Source organism: Pristis pectinata, chromosome 2, assembly GCF_009764475.1.
Source record: "Pristis pectinata isolate sPriPec2 chromosome 2, sPriPec2.1.pri, whole genome shotgun sequence".
NCBI lineage: Eukaryota > Metazoa > Chordata > Chondrichthyes > Rhinopristiformes > Pristidae > Pristis > Pristis pectinata.
The window spans coordinates 89,521,674-89,542,061 of NC_067406.1; the positions used below are offsets into that span (position 1 = coordinate 89,521,674).

The 20,388-nt window shown below is 41.0% G+C and overlaps 1 protein-coding gene across 1 annotated transcript in view; it reads right to left on the minus strand.

The window, feature by feature from the left end:
• Positions 1–6,925: 6,925 nt before the first annotated feature.
• Positions 6,926–20,388, minus strand: part of anxa3a (annexin A3a) — a 47,175-nt gene continuing 33,712 nt past the window's right edge. The window contains exons 12-14 of the mRNA XM_052044328.1: positions 18,393–18,451; positions 14,349–14,471; positions 6,926–8,397 (exon numbers count right to left, since the gene is read on the minus strand). Of these exons, the coding sequence (XP_051900288.1) occupies positions 8,338–8,397; positions 14,349–14,471; positions 18,393–18,451 (242 nt within the window). The 3' untranslated portion in view covers positions 6,926–8,337. The remainder of the gene's footprint in view (positions 8,398–14,348; positions 14,472–18,392; positions 18,452–20,388) is intronic.

A 20,388-nucleotide genomic window follows, 5' to 3' on the forward strand; every position in this document is an offset into this window, starting at 1 on the left:
TTTCTCCATTTAGCTCTTCAGATGCAAGGGGTTTACAAAACTATATCCCTTTAAATCTGAAAATCTGCATTATAATTCACCGTTATTTTGTTTTCCTGATACCATGTCTATGGTATTCTACCAAAAATATTTTAGGCTGCTTAAAGACACATAAGGACAAGTCCTTCCATCATTTCTGTGGAAGCAATTAGAAGGGAAAACCTAGGGGAAGGGATTTGCGATCATCCCTCTCGTGATCACCTGGCCTGATGGAGTCCTATTCTACAACTGTTGCCAAGCCTCCATAAAGTGGGGATAATCAGTGGGGCAAAGATCACAGATGTTACACATAAAATACAAGGCTGTGTTTTTTTTCCAATTTATTCATAATTAGTAAATGCAATCAGGCTATGTCTTTCTCTGGAGAAACAAAGGACTGCAGATGCTGGAATCTAGATGAAAAACACTATGATGCTGGAGGTACTCATCAGGCCAGGCAGCATCCGTGGAGAAAAGCAGGCGGTCAATGTTTTGGGTCAGAACTCTTCCTCAGGACTATGTCTTTCTCTCTATTCATTGTACAACCAATTCAATCCACCTATACATCCTCCTTAAATAATGCATCTATGAAGTATTTGAGAGGCTGTTACAGCGAGTCCAGCCCTCAGTGTCCAGTGGTAGCTGATCCCTGGACTGTCGTCCTTCCCCACAGAAACTTTGTTGTGACTGCACTGAGCTTCAGTGTGTCCCTCAGCACGTACTCCTGCAGCCTAGACAGTGCCAGTCGGCAGCATTCACTTTCAGGCATCTCCTTACACTGGCAGACCAAGGAGTTTTGGAAAGACCAAAGTATACCTTTCATCGAGTCGATGATCTTCCAGCAGCAGTCGATGTTTGTCTCAGTATGCATCTGTGGGAACAGCTCACTGAGCACAGAGTTCTATGTCATGCATCTGCTTGGGAAAAACCTTGACAAGGACCACTGTGTCCCTATATGGGCCATCTTGGCAGACACACAGTCCACAAAGAGGTAGATGGTTATCTCATAAGATAAGATAAGACAAGATATCTTTATTAATCACATGTGTATTGAAACACACAGTGAAATGCATCTTTTGCGTAGAGTGTTCTGGGGCGCAGCCCGCAAGTGTTGCCACGCTTCTGGCGCCAACATAGCATGCTCACAACTTCCTAACCCGTACACCTTTGGAATGTGGGAGGAAACCGAAGCACCCAGAGGAAACCCACACAGACACGGGGAGAATGTACAAACTCCTTACAGACAGCAGCAGGAATTGAACCCGGGTCACTGTTGCTGTAATAGCGTTACGCTATCTGCTACACCACCGTGTCTCATCCATACCGCAGCCATCTCCAGGGCAGTGTGCAGTGGAAGTGAGACCCTGACCATGCAGAAAGGATCTGATGGGGAGGGTTCCTCTCACTGTCAGCCAAACAATGTCTTGATGCTCGTTGGTTAGTACTGGCAATGGGGCATTCTGCCAAATACCTTTGATGGTTTACTCAGAACATGGATCCACAGGATCCATTGTATACTTCTCCCGCAGGGCCTGAAGGAGGTTCATGCTGACCACTGCCTGATAGACCAGTCAAAGGTAATTTTCTGAAGAAATTTTTCTCCAAAGGACAAGTAATGCAGCAAGGTCCAACTGAATGTAACATTACATGGCACAGAGAGCAGGCCCATCCTTTGCAAGACTGGGAACAGGTAGAACATTAGCACATAGTGACACTTGGTGTTTGCATACTCCAATCTACATACAGCTTGATGCAGCCACACAAAGGTGGCCATTAGGACAAGAGCAATGTTGGATACCTACCAATCTGTTTCCCTGGAGACTTCTACATCAGCACCTGATGGAGGTCAACCATTCTGGATCTCCAGATGAAATACAAGATGGTTCAGGTGGCTGCCATAGCTCAAGAACAGGGTATGGGCCACACCTGCGCCATGTGCAGCAACATCGATAGCACTTTGCACTTGATGACCAGGTTCTTGTCAGTCATTGAGAGGGACCACTGGTTCCACAGTCCTAAATTTTGTTCACTTTGGCTATCTGCTCCAGCTAATTCTTGCCACATGCTCAAGCATTCTCCAAGTGAGATTCCCAGCACCAGTTGGACCTGACAGTGAAGGGAACAGAGGATCAGTTGGGCCAGTTGCCAAAGAACATGGCCTCGATCTTGCTGCTATTGACTCTGTCCCAAGACCCATTCGATCTTGTCACAGAGGCTAATCAATCTGTGGACCAAGTGAGGGTGCAAGCAGAAGATGATGATGTCATCCACGTACGGAGAACCTTTGACCTGAGTGACTCCACTGCCTGGCATTGTCACCCCTCTTATTCCTGTGCTCTTCCTAATGGATTTAACAACAAGTTCTATAAAACATATAAACAAGACAGAGGAAAATGGGCAACCTTGTCTAACTCCAGATTCGGTGGGGAAGTTTTCCATTTCCCGCTCATTAATTTCGACGTTACTGCTGATACTTGTGTAGAGCAATTGTGTACAATTCCAAAAGCCCATTTTGGAGAGCAAGTTCATCATGTACATACATGATATTCTGCCAAAGTCCTCTCCTGGTCTAAACTGACCAGGTATGAGTCCACCCATCTGTCCTACACATAGGCAATGGTATCACTGAGCTGCGCAAGGCTGTCAGAGATTTTCCTGCCAGGTACAGTACAGGATCATTGACAGGATGAATTTGCAAGTATCTGAGCATTGCATACTGAAGCTGACAGATGCTGCGTACAACACACCAACATCAAAATGGAGTCCCTTTAATGTGCATCCCATTGATCATGTCAATGGGTTGCGTTCCTTGCTTGTTTTGTAACTGTCATACATGAGAAGTACAATTTTGGTTGGTGTGTGGTGAGATATGCATTTACATAATTACATAAATGATGGCACATGAATGATAGAGAAACGGAGGGCTATGTGGGAGGGAGGGGTTAGCTAGATCTTAGAGCAGGATAAAATGTCGGCACAACATTGTGGGCCAAAGGGCCTGTACTGTGCTGTAATGTTCTATGTTCTATAACATCTGACTCTGTGCCAAGGTCAGATGTGTTGATCCCAGACAGAAGCGCCTGGTCTAATTTTATGAAGGTCACAATTTTATCTGGAGATTTTTGCTCACATGATTCACTCGGATAAAGCCTATTTTGCATTGTGTATTCTGAGAAAACAAGCGGTCCATGAACCTCTTTCTAGGTAACATTATTTCATTTATAAACATGGCCAAAAGGGTTTACAATGGAAACATAAAAACAAGAGAAGAATTTATGGGGTGTGTCTTTATTTACACTGCCTTGGTGTAGATTATCACATCATTTATGCCTTCCCAATTATGGCAATTATCGTTCATATATGTTACAGTTATTTTTATGTTTCCATTTGCTTGACTGGATTATAGAAAGAAAAATCTCTTGGTGACAGAACCAATGGAAAATATAATTAGAAGAGATATTTAATAAGTTTACTCATTTATTACTGTTCATTTTACATCGTCACTCAAAATTTAAATCATCCTCATACACAACATCACTGAAGATTTGCTAGCATTATGCATCTTTAATAAAATGTTATTGAATCAAGAAAATTTAGATTTCATCAGGAGAATAACATTTCCAATATTTATATTATTCTATTATAAATTCTACAATCACATACACATGTTAAAATTATGGGGAAATGCAGGAATGCGGGGAGAGGGTTTTGGTAGAATTGTGTATGTCTACAATACGGCCCTTCCACAGCCAATACATGTTTCTTCAACAGTATTTCACCAAAGTGGAGTTGCCCGAGTTTGAGAAAAACCTGAGGAATTCATTCATGATTCCTCACATTTAGTTACATACCTCATTGCAAAACAATTACTTCTGATTCAAATTCTACTCCAGAGAGTTGAAATCACAAAAAATCTCGGGTGACTGAGGGACCAGTGCAGTTTCTGAGGTGCTGTCTTTTGGGGATCTCTCCTCTCTCTCAGATGGATGTAAAGATCCCATAACAAAGGACATGGTAATTGAGCCCAGAGTCCTGGCCAATGTTCATCCTTCAACCAATCTCATGAAAGTTTGCTCATTATCTCATTGCTATTTGTTGGAGTTTGAAGTACACAAATTGGTGTCGATGTTTCCTACTTTACAAAAATGACTGTAAATGTGGTATATTGTAATATCTTGCTTTTCTTTTATTTACCAGCTCTCAAGTTGCACAGCAATGTCGAGAAGCAAATCATTGCTTACTGATAGACATCACCAGGTAAAATCTAAGTTGACTATTCATTCATTACAATATATGTTGGCTCCATATCTTCAGTGGACTGGCTCACAGACCATCAGTTGACTGCCCACTAAACCCACTCTCACCAGAGCAGATTCCCTGCCACAAACATCCACTGGTACATTGAGCAGATCGGTGAAGCACAAGATGGCGCAGGGCCTTTCCAACTGTAAGCAACAAGCTCTGCCCATAGCTTTGCTGTGACACCTGGTTTAGCCACACCTGCAGCTGCCCAGCTGTCAAAGCTGTCTCTGACATTCATAAACATTCAAAAACTATTCAAAATTGAACTCGCTAAGGATTTTCCAAAAAATCTTCAATAAGAAAGCTTTTAAATAAAAAATACCTAAGCACTTAAATGCATTGTATTATATTTAAATTAACTCAATTAATAAAAAAGTAATTTACCTCAGGCTTTACCTTCTCCCTTGAAGCCAGTCCTCTTTACTCAGAGTGCAGCTTTCCCGGCATCGTTGCCGTGAAATTTCAATTTCACATTCCACCAGCAATCAGCTGTATGAATGTTCAGGACTTCCACATTTGTTCAGGAGACCTGCTGTTATCAGACTCTTGAACGGACCTCTTATACGCTGAAGATGAACTCTCGATCTCTCATTCAATCTTGTCATGGCCCTTGCACTTTATTTGTCTACCTGCACTGTACTTTCTTTGAACCTGTTACATTATATTCTGCATTCTGTTTTTCCCTTTTGTACTACCTCATTGTACTATGTATGAAATGATCTGTCTGGATGGCATGCAAACAAAAGATTTTTACTCTGTTTCAATATTGATAATAATAAACCAATGACCAATTAACATACGTCTGCACAGTTATGGGGTAAATGTCAGCAGTTCTTCCCAAGATGGGCTTCACCAATGCTCTACAGAATATGATGAATGACATCCTTTAAGTAGAGCTTCTTCCAACAGGCAGGTAAACTGACAACCAGAAGCCCTTTCTATAAGAGGGGTAGTTATGGGAGAAGCCTAATTGGTGTGTTGGAAGACAAATTGTGAATTGAGGGGACTGGTGGTGACCTAAAAATTAAGATTGGGAGGATCTAGATCTTCTGATTGAGGAGGTTCATGAATGCCCACTTGTGGTTACCGTAGGTGGATATTGGTCATGATTACTGGGGAACTTTCAATGGTGGCCAAGAGGAACAGTGGTGGACAGCATGAAAGCCAACACAGTTCAACAACCAATCTGCTGCATAGAGTCATACAGCACAGAAAAAGGCCCTTTGGCCCAACTGGTCCGTGCCGATCAAGATTCCCATCTAAGCTAGTCCCATTTGCCCATGTTTGGCCCATCTCCCTCTCAATCTTTCCTATTCATGTACCTGCCCAAGTGCCATTTAAATGTTGTTACCGTACCTGCCTCAACCACATCTTTTGGCAGCTGATTCGATATACAGACCACCCTCTGGGTGAAAAGGTTGGCCCTCAGGTTCCCATTAAATGTCTCCCCTCTCACACTAAACCTATGTCCTCCAGTTCTTGTTTCCCAAAATGGATTGGCCCCCCAATACCATAACTACCCCAACTCCCACCAAAGCCAAGATCATTTGTAAAGGGCATATTGCTTTAGCATTTCACAACAACGTCAATCATGTATTGCTCATTTACTAATGCAGCAGAGGCCCACTCCAAACCTTCCAGCCAGAATGTATTCAGTGCACCGAGGGCTACACCACAATTTCCCAAAGCACACTCTTTTTCCACAGTTTTACTGATTGCATTCAGAGATTGGACTCCAGATCAAAGACTATTGTGTAGTACATAAAAATATTTTTGTCTTTGTATCTGTTTTTGAAATACTTACAAAAGAAAAGTTGAAGATATGAAAGGCAGGAGAGATTAAATGACCACATCCCCCATGCTTTCCACTTTATCTGAGACTTCTCCATTTGTTCTTCTTTCACCTCTTCCTTTAATCATGTATTGAAACACATATTTTAAATTTTTCCATTTATGATGAAAGATTGACAAGTGATGTTTTAATTCAGAAATTTTTATTTAGTTGAGTACATTCTACAAAAAATCCATAATTAATTTGAAATAAATTTGAGACTTTTCTTCTGGCGAGTGGGAGAGGAGGTTGGATCCCAACAGGATGAATTTTGCAACCACTGCTGCCTGGTGAGGTGTCACACAGAGATTAGATTTTCTTCCCTTCTAATTCCTGGTGACCAGGCAGCAGTGTTCCCCACCCGTTGCATGCTTTGGGGGCATGACTTACCTACAGCAAGCACCTCAAGGTTCTGGAAAGGTACTGCCAATGCCAAGTCTACAAAATCCTCCGAATCCTCCCGCAGTAAAGAGGAAAATGTTCCACCTACCAGGACTGCTAGTTTCACATTCCTGTTTGATAATTGTATGTTGCAAGTTCAGAGTTCAGTTTTTCAGAGTTTTCTGGCTTTCCTCAATTTAACTCTCTTTAATAGTTTTGTATTTATATATTGGAATGAGTAATAATAACCTGCAACAGTATGGCATATACCTGATTTGTAAATGTTTTTAGAAAGATAAATGTTGCCTGTTGTAGAAGCTGAACCATTCTAATTAAAGGTTGTAATTAGTGACAATAATTCACAACACTTTCATTTGAAATGTATTTGTTATATTATATTCCTTTATTAAGAGAAATCAGAATTATTACACAACATTGTCAAAAAATGCCATTAAATATCACTGAAGCAAGCACAACACTTTAAAATAACTGCAAAGAAGTAAATAATTTATAATGAAATATATATTTAGTCTAATAAGCAAACTGGTAAATTAAAATGAGCAAACTCATAAATGCTGCTATGGTCTAATTATTAAGATTTTATTTTCAAAATGATGCAAAAATGTCTGTCAGTCTTTGTAACCAAACTGGTCAACACCACTAGTCAATAATTAGACGTAATTAATTAATTAATTTGCCTTGACTTTTTAATGGTCTGGAGAGTCACTAAGAAGGATATATTTATTCTGCATGAAGTGAGACACACCTCTCAATTCTTGTTCTACTCTAAAATAAATCAATGGCAAAAGCTTTTAAAGGATGTGGCAAAGATCAATTAAGCTTCCAAAAATAAATCGCAGGAAAACAAATTTAACCTACCGTTCATATTGTATACACAACACAAGTGAACATGTCATAAGCTATATATGAAACACTCTAGGCAGTTCATAGTAAAACAATTCCTGGAATGTATACATATGAAAAGAAATTCAGAGTATATCGCTGTTTGTGATGAATGTTTATATGAGCAATGTAGGTAGAAAGTTAAATATTGTTTGTGATTATTTAGAGCAGTAAATCTGTTCAAAACTTGAGTAAATAACAATTTAACTTCTAGTTTATTAATGATAATGATTGATGGAGTTCTCACACTGGCAGGTCCATTTGTTCCAGGCTTACTGACTTTTACATACATCATTTTGGAGGTCCATTATCTCTGATTGATTACTGGGACATTTGTACAGCTAAAGATATTGGATACAGATATGGGTTCTTCAATGACAATGTGTAACCTCGACTGGTATATGTATTAAATGAAAAATGAGAAGGAAGAATTTTGATTACCTAGATAATCTTTACAAAGAGATCAGAAAAATGGTAAGATTATGGAGAAGAAATTCAAATCAAAAATTCATTAATTGAACATCTAATTGAATAAACATTAATCTAAAGAGAAAAACTGATAAATACGATACTGCCTGTCTAAATCTAAAGCTTGAACCTTTGATCTACAATCAGAGTCAGAGATAGACAGAATCCAGGTCCTTTAATTTGTTGAGTGTTGACAGAGCAGGAACCAGAAATAACATTATTTTCATTTCTGAGTTTAACACCCTCCAGGGGAGAAGGGACCAATCTGCTACTTATCACACATTTAAAACTGAGTAATTGTTGCAAAACGGCGGCTTATTACTAGTCATTTAGATTGCTATTTACTCTAATTAAACAATAACACAAATAACGCTCATCTAGTTTCTATATTAAAATCCGTATGTCATTGATTTGTTCAGCTGTACCAAAACTGTTTAATTTCCTTTTTCACAGATGTTAAGCAAGGTAGTCCTGTAATCTCCTGAAGTTTCATCCTAAAACCAGAAATAAATAAATAGTAAAATATCATTTATATGTAAATTTAGTCACAGTTGAAAATCTCAAAATACACTTTCCAAATCAACAGTCATAAGGAAAAGGAAAACTCTGCAGAAGAAAATCCTTCCCTTCCTGAAGCTTGCCTTTCAGAAGAACACATTGCCCTCCTCTGTTACAGTTCCATCTTCTCATGTTCAGAGTATTGCCTCTATTAATTGTGGGAGGAACTTCAAGACCAGAGTAAGCAGATGCAAAGCAAACCAGGCTTGAGGAGAGAATGAAACTAGCAGTTTCTGACCCAAGGAGGAAGCATGTGATAAAAGGAGGAAGGATGACCTGGACTTAGAGGACAAGTGCAATTGGTGTGAGAGTGATGCAAAGTAGGGTGCAGTGCTCCCTCAGTGGCTTATGGGCATCAGGACATCTCTATAACATCATGCTGTAAATGGTTTAAAGAAGTTTATGCAGATTACTTTGCTTTAATTTCATTTAAAAAGCAAATGAAAATTCACTAATTAACAATCACAATTTTTAAAATTGCAATATTTTTAAGAGCTTGATCTTCAATTTAAGCTGGTGTGGCAAATATGATGTAGAAACAGAAAACACTGGAAGCACTCAGCAGGTCAGACAGCATCTGTGGAATAACGCACAAAGTGCTGGAGGAACTCAGCAGGTCAGGCAGCATCCATGGAGGGAAATGGACAGTAAACATTTTGGGTTGAGACCCTTCATCTGGATTGGAAAGAAAGAGGGGAGATAGTCAGTATAAAAGGGTGGGGGGAAGGGGTGGTGCAAGACCTGTCAAGTGATAGGTGGATCCAGGTGAGGGGGTGACAGGCAGGTGAGGGCGGGAATGATGTCAGAAGCTGGGAGGTGATAGGTGGAAGTGACAAAGGGCTGAAAGTTAACGTTGCAGGCCAAAGACTGTATTGTCGAAACTGGAAAAAGAGAAAAAACAGTTAGCTAGATGTTGAACAAAGGGAATGTCACTGATAGGGTGAGATTAAGGTTGTCATGGTGATAAGCTGTTGATGAAGTAATATGTTTGTTAGACTTATGAGGGGAGTTGGAGAGAGACACAGAACACAAACAAAGAAACATGTTCAAGCTGCAAAATATGAGTCTGCGGTTGTAGGAAACATCTAGCAGGTCAGCCAGTGTTAGCGGATAAAAAAATATTACCAGTGGATAACTGAGAAGAAGCTGGCCAATTCTGGTACAGACAGAGAGAACAAGTTGCCTAAAGATGCTGAATTTGATGTTGAGTCCATTAGGCTGCAAATTGCTCAGATGGAAGATGAGGTATCGTTCCTCAAGCTTGCTTATGTTGGTCCTTATTATAACATTGCATAAGTCACGGGCAAATAGTTTAGTATGGGACTGGAATGAAGAATTAAAGTGACAGGCGATTGGAAACTCAAGGTCATCCATGCTGACTGAATGCAGGTGCTCCAAAAGTGGTTCTTCCAATGCGGAGAACACCTCACTGTGAACGCTAAATGCAGCATGCAATACTGGAAGAAGGGCAAATGTGTAGCTGTTAGTTTCTTAGATAGTGGGAAGGGAAGAAGTGAAAGGACAGGTGTTGCATCTTCTGCACTTGCATGGGAAAGTGCTGTGAGAAGGGCAGTGGTTGGCAGAGATGGGAGAGTGGACCAGGGAATAGTGAAGGGAACATTCCCTTCAGAATTCTGAAATGGGAGTGGAATCTTGTTGGAGCCGGCAGAAATTGTGAAGAATGATCTGTTGAATGCAGAGTTTGATAGGTTGAAAGTGAGGACCAGAGAAGTATTATCCTTGTTCTGCCCAATAGGAGTAAAGGTGAGATCAGATGAGCTGAAGCTAGATTACATGCGGTCAAGACTGTTAACTATGGTAGAAGGGAAGCTGTAGTTAAGAAAGAAAAAGGCATCTCAGAGGCACTTCTCCAGAAAGTCTCATCAGAGCAAGTACATTAGGTGGAGGTACTAGGAAAATGGAATGGAGTCCTTACAGGAGGTAGGGGTGGGATCTATTTGCTTGTAATGGATGTTTGTCACTTATCTACTCTCTGGGATAGAAACAGAGAGATCCACATGTTTGTCACTAACCAATCTCTTGAGACAGAGACAGAACAATTCGGAAAGGGAAGGGAACAGAAGAGTCAGAGAAAGACCACGTGAAGGTGAGAGAAGGATGGAAATTGACCGCAAAAATAATGGCATTTTCGAGTTCTGTGTGAACACCAATACAATCTTCAGTGCACCAATAAAGGAGTTGGGGGAGTGGTCCTGAATAGGACTGAAACAAAGACAGCCTGAGTCCATGTGAGTTCCCATAACTATAGCTACACCTTTGATCTGGAGAAAGTGATTGGAATTGAAGGACAAGTTGTTTAATGAAAGAACAAGTTCAGCCAGGCAAATGAGTGCATGTTAGAGGGAAAATTGTTGCGTCTCCATTCGATGGTGACAATGATCCATTTTGGCACATGTGATGGCATTCCTATCTCAAATAAAGTGTTTTATGTTGCTTAATATGCAACATGATGAGAAAGAAAAGTGTAAAAAGAAATATCTTTCTGTTTTTCATCAATTAGAAAAACACAGAAACTTTGCTTTTGAAAAAGATAACAAAATAAAATATTGTTGGAACCAACTTGCATGCCACATACAAGAAATTTCATTACATAGGCACAAGGATATACTGCACTCACGGCAGACGGTATCAATCAATAGGTTGGGCTTGAAGATAGGGCCACAAGACACTGTACTCCACTCAAGCAAAGGTCGTCATTGAGGCAACAGAAGTATGAATAATCCTATACCATGAATCTTGGTTGACTTTTTGGCTTATCTGCATGCTCTCATCACCGCACTCCATGAAACACATTTTCTTAGTATATGCTGGCAGCAGTCCAGGTTTCGTACAGATGGAATAGGGATCAAAAAGGTTAGACCATTGACTAGGTATGATTTTTTTTATTCAGTTAAGGGATGCAGACATTGCTGGAAAAGTGGATATTTATCATCCGTAGTTGCTCCTGAAATGAGAATTTAATTACATTGGTGGGTCTCGAATCACTCATTGACCAGACTGGGCCAGGATGGTAGATTTCCTTCTCTGAAGGATATTACTGAACTAAAATGTTTTTTTATAACAATCCAGTGGCTTCCCAGTCACCATTAGTGATTTCAGTTTTGTATTCCAGATATATTTATTCTAAATTCTCCAACTGTCATAATGAGAATCAAACGACAACATTTGCCCTAAGGATTTAACAGTTCTGAAGTCATTATGAAACAATTTAGAGCAGAATAGAAGGATAATAATAGCATGTTTGTTAGACATAAGTTCTGTAAATAAAGTATAAGCAATTCTATCCTGACTAATATTTCTTGTAATTTTGTCCCAAATCATTTATCATCCAGGATCTCACCAAAATGTTCTTTTACATGATCGTATGTAAATAAAGAATCACTCATAAGAATAAAAACATAAAAATCAATATTAGCAATTGTAGATCTTTAATTTCCTTAGAATAATTAATCTATAAGCAATACAGTATTCTTTAGAGTAAACAGTAAAAAAAATTGTTGCACTGTTCTTTCAATAGGAAATATTTCTTCAATCCATGCTATGTGAAAATTCTATCAGAGAAATGTTGATTGATAAACAGTGTACTATTCTCTTTTCCATTGCCCTAAAATTCTGGGTGCCTTACCCCCTGCAGGAAGTGATGATGATCATCAAGGATATGGGAGAACAAGTGGATGTGACGTACTAGGATTTTTAGATGGCTTTTGAAATGGTCCCACATGGAAAATTGGTCAATAAGGTTAGAGCACATGGAATTGGGGATTATATTCTGGCATGGGGTGAGAGTTTGCTAACAGACAGAGGACAAAGAGTGAGAATAAATGGATCTTTCTCAGGTTGGCAGGCTGTAACTTAAGAGGTACTGAGGGATTGGTGCTTGGACTCCAGATTTTCACAATCTATGTCAACAATTTGGCTGAGGGAACACAGTGTCATATTTTCAAATGTGCTGATGATATAAAACTACGTGGGATTGTGAGCAGGAAGGAGGATGTAAAGAGGCTTCAAGCTAAGTGAGTGCGCAAGAACATGACAAATGGAATATAATGTGGAAAAATGTGTGGTCATCTACTTCTGCAGAAATTTTGTTTAAATGGTGAAGGATTGGAAAATGTTGATGTTCAAAAGGGACCTATGTGTTCTCTTGGCAAATCACTGAACACTAACATGTTGATGCATCAAGCATTTAGGAAGGCAAATGGAAAGTTGGCCTTTATTGGGAGGGAATTTCAGTACAGGAATACAGATTGCTTACCGCAATAGTGTAGAACTTGGATGAGAGCACACTCAGAGAATTCCACTCAATTTTGACCTCCTTAGCTAAAAAATGATGTACTTGTCATAGAGAGAAGACAAGGCAGTAGAATACAAGAAAGTAGGAGTAGGAGCAGGAGTAGGCACTCAGCACCTTAAGCCTGCCCCGTCATTCAAGACTATCATGGATCATCTATCCTAGGCCTCAACTCCTCCTCTGTACCAGATCCCCATAGCCCTCAATCCCCTGATCATTCATAAATGTATCTCCCTCTACTTTGAATACTTCTAATGAACTAGCCTCCACAACTGTCTGAGGTAGAGAAATTGTGAAGAAAATTTACCACACCTCAATTTTAAATGGCCAGCCCCTTTGAACTTTATTTATACAGCACGGTAACAGGCCCTTCCGGCCCAACGAGCCCGCACTGCCCAATTACACCCATGTTAACCTACTAACCTGTCTGTCTTTGGAACATGGGAGGAAACCGGAGCACCCGGAGGAAACCCACGCAGTCACGGGGAGAACATACAAACTCCTTACAGACAGCAGCCGGAATTGAACCCTGATTGCTGGTGCTATAATAGCGTTACGCTAACGGCTAACGCTACCGTGCCAGCCTGCTACATACCGTGCCACCCTTGAAACTTTGTCCTCTCGTTCGAGATTCTCTAACAAGTGAAAAATCTCCACGTCTACACTGTCATGTCCCCTTAGGATCCAATATGTTTGATTAAGATCACTCTTATTCTTCTAAACTCCAAAGAAAGAGACCTAACCTGCTTAGTCCCTCTCTTGATAGGATAATTTTCTCATCCCAAGAATTAATCTGGTGAATCTCATTTGGACTGCCTCCAATGCTACCATACCCTTTCTTAGAAAGGGGAACTAAACTGTGGACATCACTCTTGGTGTGTCTCATCAGCACACCGTACAATTGGAACAAAATGTTCCCATTTCTCCAACACCTTTGCAATAATTGCCTCATGGTATTTGTCCTCTTAACTAGTTGCTGCATTTGCCTGCTAACTTTTTGTGATTCATGCACAAGAACCTCTAGATCCCTCTATAATTCTTTCATTTGCAGTGTTTTTCCATTTAGATAATAATCTGCCTTTTGACTTGATTCCTCCTACTGAAGAATGCAGCAAAGGTTCACCAGATAGGTTTCTGCATTGGTGATTTGCTGAATGCCTATTTATACATTACAAAGATGCATTACAGTGGATCAGGTGGGAGAGGAGGCTGAGACCCAGCAGAGGACACATGGGCTGAACCAGTCACCGACAGGAATCTGAACACATGCTCTAACCTTAGTGCCATTCTGCTCATTGCACCAACTGCCCCCTTTGTTCAGTGAGGAGGATCACTGGTATCTCACACACCACTGTCCTACATCAACTACGCAGCCGCTATTGGGGTTAATGGGTGGTGATGTGGTGGAGTGAAATGCAGCTCTTGCAATTACTGTTGATCATAGAGAAATCTGAAGCCCCATGATATCAGCTGAAGAACATAGAAATGAGCCAAGAACTTCCAATGACTAAAACTGAGAGGGAAACCAGTTGAGTCGAAGCTACTTTATATTTACAGTGAGAATTTAAGACCTACCTCAATAGTGGCATACAGGGATTTGCCATAGATTTTCAAATATTCATCTTGAATATCCAGCAGGTCAATTTCCGATCTACTGACCAAGATTCTTGACAGAGTATGTTCATCAGTGCCAATACCCTGAAAAGAATTCCACATTCTTCATTACATCGTGAATGATAATTGGCAAGATATGAAGCATATCTCTATGTAATATTTATACATTCGAAAGCCTCATGCATCCTATGTTGATCACCACTTATATGGTATGAATGCTGGGGTTTATAAATTACAGATTTACTAGCTTCCATTCTGGATAACCTTTTCAGTTCAGTATTTATTATTGTAGTCTTATTTGTTCAATTACATAGTGCACACAAGAACACAAGGAAATAGGAGCAGAAGTAGGCACCAGGCCCCTCAAGCCTGCCCCTTATACGATGAGATAGCTTGTTGTGACCTTGCACCTTATTGTCTACCTGCACTGCACTTTCTCTGTAGCTGTGACATTTTACTCTGTACTGTTATTGTCTTTACCCGTACAACTCAATGCATTCTCTACTAACTCAAGGTAACTGCACTGTGTAATGAATTGACCTGTACGAAGGGTATGTAAGACAAGTTTTTCACTGTACCTTGGTACAAGTGACAATAACAAACCAATACCAATCCCAATACCCCAACAAACAATATGATCACAGCTGATTTACACTGGTAAGAGAAGATAAGATATGATATCTTTATTAGTCACATGTACATCGAAACACACAGTGAAATGCCTCTTTTGTTTAGAGTGTTCTGGGGGCAGCTGGCAAGTGTCGCCACACTTCCGGCGCCAACATAGCATGCCCACAACTTCCTAACCTGTACATTTTTGGAATGTGGGAGGAAATCGGAGCACCCGGAGTCACACAGTCACGGGGAGAATGTACAGACTCCTTACAGACAGCGGCCGGAATTGAACCCAGGTTGCTGGCGCTGTAATAGTGTTACGCTAACCGCTACACTACTGTGCCTGCCCTTCTGTGCCAGTTCTACATAGCCCTCAATTCCCCAATCTTTCAAAAATGTATCTATCTCCGCCTTAAATATTTCTAATCATTTAGCTTCCATAACCCTCAAAATACAGAACGCTGGAAGAACTCAGCAGGTCAAGCAGCATCTGTGGAGGCAAAAAGGTGTAAATTGACATTTCGGGCCGAGACTCTGTATCAGGGAGGCAGCACACCATCCTGGAGTCTTTCTCATGCCCACATAAATGCCCTTCTGTCCTGCTGATTATTGAGTCCCCTAACACTGCTACTGCTCGGACTTTGTCCTTCCCTGCTGTACAACAGAGCCAGTTGTGCTGCCACTGATATGGCTGCTGTTATTTTCCCCTGAGATACCATCTGCCCCCGCCCCCCACCCATCCACCCCCAGCAATATACTTGTCAGAGAGGGGAATAGCCACAGGGGACAAAAAACAAACTGCTGGAAGATCCCAGCGGGTCAAGCAGCATCTGTGAAGACAAAGGGATGGTCAACGTCTCAGGTCAAGACCCTGCATCAGGACTGAGAGTGTAGAGGGGAGATAGCCAGTATATAGAAGTGAGAGGGATGGGTGAGACAGAAACTGGTAGGGGATAGGTGCAACCAGGTGAGGGCAGAATGATGGGATGGTGGAGCCAGGTGGGGAAGGGGAGTGGAGTGTGAGACAGGGGCTGGTAGGTGATAGGTGGAACCAGATAAATGTGGGATGATGGGCAGATAGAACCAGTAGGGGGGTAGAGGAGGGGGGAGGGGGAAAGTGGGACGAAGGGGGACGGGGAAAGGGGGAGAAGAGGGAGGGAAGGCGGGAGGAGGAGGGGAGAGGGAATGGGGGACAGGGAGGGGATGGTGGGGGGAAAGGGAAGGGGAGAAGAGGGGGGAAAGGGGGACGAGGATGGAGGGGGAGGGGAGAGGAGGGGGGGAGGGGAGGGGGAAAGGGGGAGAGGGGGAAGGGGAGGGGAGGGGGTAGGTGGGGAGGAGGGGGGAGGGGAGGTGGTAGGTGGGGAGGAGGGGGGAGGGGAGGTGGTAGGTGGGGAGGAGGGGGGAGGGGAGGTGGTAGGTGGGGAGGAGGGGAGGGGGAGGAGAGGGAGGGGGAGAGGAGGGGAGGGGACAGGAAAGGTAAAACAAGGGAGAAGAAACCAGGTGGATCAGTATGTGGGTGAAGGGCAGATGGAACAAGTTTAGGGAGTGTGATGAGTCCAGCTAACGAGGTGGGGAAGGGATGGAAAAAGTGAACAAAGGGAGAGAGGTCCTGGGTGGATTGGTGGGAGTGGGAAAGAAACACGCGGTGTGAGTTACCTGAAATACCTGAGCTACAGGGACTCTTGCACTGCCTGCCTGCCCTTCCTGGTGGTCACCCACCTACTGTCTGCCTGAACCTTTGGTGTGACCACTTCCACAAACCTCCTATCTGTAACACCTTCTGCTTCCTGTGTGCCCCTCAGTGAGTCCAATTACCACCCCAACCAATCCAAGTGGTTTGAGGGGAGATGCAGGTGGACAAACTTCCTGCAAACGTGTTCGTCAGGGACACTTGACCTCTCCTTGATCTGCCATATTTCACAGGAGGAACATACCACACGCCATTAACTGCTATTTCTACCCCTCAAGTCACTACTGGGTTTGATAGAAACGGAAAGACCTTAGCTTGACTCACCTTGTCACTGCCCAGCCTTCTCATTAAAGCCTCCCTTGTCAAAGCCTCTGCACTTAGACCTCAAGTTCAACACCCCAATCTCAAAACAACTTTCCTCAAAATGGCCACAGCCAGTATAACTTGCCTCCCTTTTATTTGCTGTTCCACAACGCTAGGCCTGCCAATAGAAGAAGTTGCTTTGCCTTACTTTTCACCACTTTTTTAAACTCCCTCTTGTGTTGCTACTTTCCCATTTTCCTTTGGTTTTATTTTTTATTTCCGCGAATCTTGTGGATGCATTCTCTCACCGAAATTTTTCTTTTGCCTTTGAACTGACTTTTCATTACGTAAGTTGTAACATTTGTTGTCCTGCTCTGCCTTAAATCCTGAAAATATCTTCCAAGATTTTTGGGTTTGGTCTTTGTTGACAGTCTTAACTCAGTGCCTTTTAGTCAGATTTAAATTACTTTTCAACATTACCATTAAGTGACTTAATTTTGCATCAAGTATTTGACTATTAGGCACAGATACATAAGTCGTTGTTAATAATTGCTATTCTGCTACCTATAAGCTGGAAAATTACTGCTGCCACCTCTCTCAGCACATGCACATGAAATTTTCTCTACAGTCTAAGAGCGTCATTAAATTATTTATTTAAAGCTTCAACTTGCCTGAGGAGAGAGGAATTTGTTGATAACCCATTAAGTATCTGTTCAGAAATGTGTCAATGGCAATTTTCCATGTCTAGGGTCAATTGAAAACAGTGCAGCCTTCATGCTCAAATGTATCATGCACACTGCAGCACCCAATCAAAACTGCAACTGGAAAATTACTTCAGTAGTTCCAGGGTAATCTCTTTTTCTAATTTAGTTTACTTATATATTTTTATAGACTCATGTGATATAACCAGTGTTAATTAATTCAAGTATTCTTTAGATAATGAGCATAATAAGGGTCATGAAGACAAAAGGGACTGCAGATGCTGTAATTTGGAACAAGAAAGTAGAACAGAATAGTGCAAGCATTAGGATAGTGCAAGGAGTTAAGTGGGGTGAGATTCGTAAAATACATTCAAGAGGGATTTTTAAAGCAGTATTTAGAGAGTCATACCAGGACTCCTGATATGTCTTTGTTAGGCAACATAATCTTCATCTGGCAAAAGTGACAGCTTTTTTTTGTTTAGTGCATGGCAAAAATCTGTATTAATGCGAACCAGATATTAAACAGATTAAATAAAATTCAGCTCTCATTTTCTAGATTTTAACAACTATTCTTTGGTAAGGTTAAACAATCTTACTGAGCAAACTCAATGACCACTGGATCCGTGGAAGAAGTCTGTAGAAAAAGTGCAGTGATGATCAATATACTGAAGGATTCTTTTTGCAGTTCCAACCTACCTTTACACTTTTGTGGATTCTTTCAGCAAAGTAGGCAGGTGTAGACCTTGAGCACTGAACTGAGCCAAAGTAAAAGAGAAATTATCATTTAATGGAACATTAAAGCCTTACCAGTTTATTAATTCTCTTCTCCCCCTACCCTTCACTACAAACATCAGTGCAGCCAAGAACAAATAAAGCAGTGAGACCTGTAAGTTCATATATGGTGAGAAGTTCAAGAATGTACATCACAATTTTCACATGGTGAGCTAAACTTTTATTGCATAGGCTCCTGAGTTCAAGAGATTTTCTTGTATGCATTTTCCTCTCGTTTATTCAGCTTCCTCTTAGGGCTATGTTCTACACTTCAACTGTTACTTGTAGAAGTCGTTTCCATTTTCAAACCAGCAACAGGGAGAGAACTTTCTCCCTAATTCTTTGAATTCTAAGTTCTCTAGCTTATATTTATGAGTCCTAGTTTCGGACATCCCTCCCACCCCCAACGTCACAGAAACATTTCCTCCATGTCAACAATCAAACCCTTCCATAATCTTAAAGACCTCTATTAGGTCACCACTCAGCCTTTATTCTACACAAAAATGCACAATCCCTTTTCAGAATTCCTGACTGGTTTTGTCCTTCATACAGCCCTTGAATGAGGTTTTCCTCTTCCATCAAATGGTATGGAATCACTATGGCTTCCCACACTGCCGTCGCAGAGATTATCTCCCAACATTTTTATAGGTACAGACAAAGACTTCAACAATGATAATAAGTCTTTTCTCAATATAGGGCTTGCACCTTCGATTATGGATGCCTGGGAGTTCTCTATTTCTTCAGCAGCAGAGAAGGGGCAATGGAACTTCTGAGTTGTAAATTTTCTGGGAGCAGAAAACTTCCAGCACTCAATATTTCCCATACTTGTTAGATCCATAGGTGGCTTGTGTAGATCTCCAAGAGAAACTTGGTCCATGAAATCTGCTTTGACCTGGGAGCACAGGGTCTTCAAGCCTCAACTGGGATCCTATGGTAGGGTTTGAACAAGCCCAGTCCACAAATACTTTGACAGTTTGTTAAGCCATAACCCCAGACTGAACCAACCACCAAAGAAGGTTTTTGACATTCATAGTCTTTCAAAAGCAGTTAAAAATCATTCATACTACTAAAACATATTAAAATTTAAAGGAAATTAACTTTAAAAATAAGACATTAAAAACACTAGAAGACACAAATGTAATTAAATATATTTAAGTAAACACAATTAATTCAGAAAAATATAAATTAGCCGAAATTTACTTTTATTCCTGAATCCTTTCCTCTCCATTGAAATTAATGAATTCACTTAACTTGAACCTGGTCTAAAATGGTGCAAGTTCATCCAGCATATTTCCCAGCATAATTGCTCAGAAATTGCCAGCAGTGAGTTGTGGGGAAGTTCAGGATTTCCCAGTTTGCAGAAGCTTGTTGAGAAGTCTCAAGCTTCCGAGCTAAAGTGCTGATAGTTCCACACAAAACTGGCAACACGTTTTTGGGAAAATCCAGCATTATGTAAAATGAGGTGAATGTGGTCTTGTGTAGTGTATAAACATCAGCATTACTCATTTGGTTTGAAGGCTCTTTATTGTGCTCTTTATTGTGCTGTAAACTCAATGTAATTCTGCATAATTCATTTACTTCAGAACCAGTACTCAGAGATTCTGGAGCACTTCCAAAGACTTCAATGAAATTCCCATTTTATTTGAACTGCCGGTGGTTTCATATAAGGAAGTGATGGGCAGATCTCTTGATGTGGTTTAGTCACTCCTTAGACAAAACAATTCGATGTGCGGGACAAGAACAGAAGACTTGCTGCAGATTTTCATGGAAGGTCATTAACCCTCAGCACAGTTCGATAGATTGTGCAGTGAGTTTGGAACATATGATGTGCTTCATGATCTCCTTTGTGGGTCAGGGAGAAATTTCCCAGAATTTTTTTTCCACTAAATTGTCTTAAAATTCCTCTTTCAATCACTTTCAC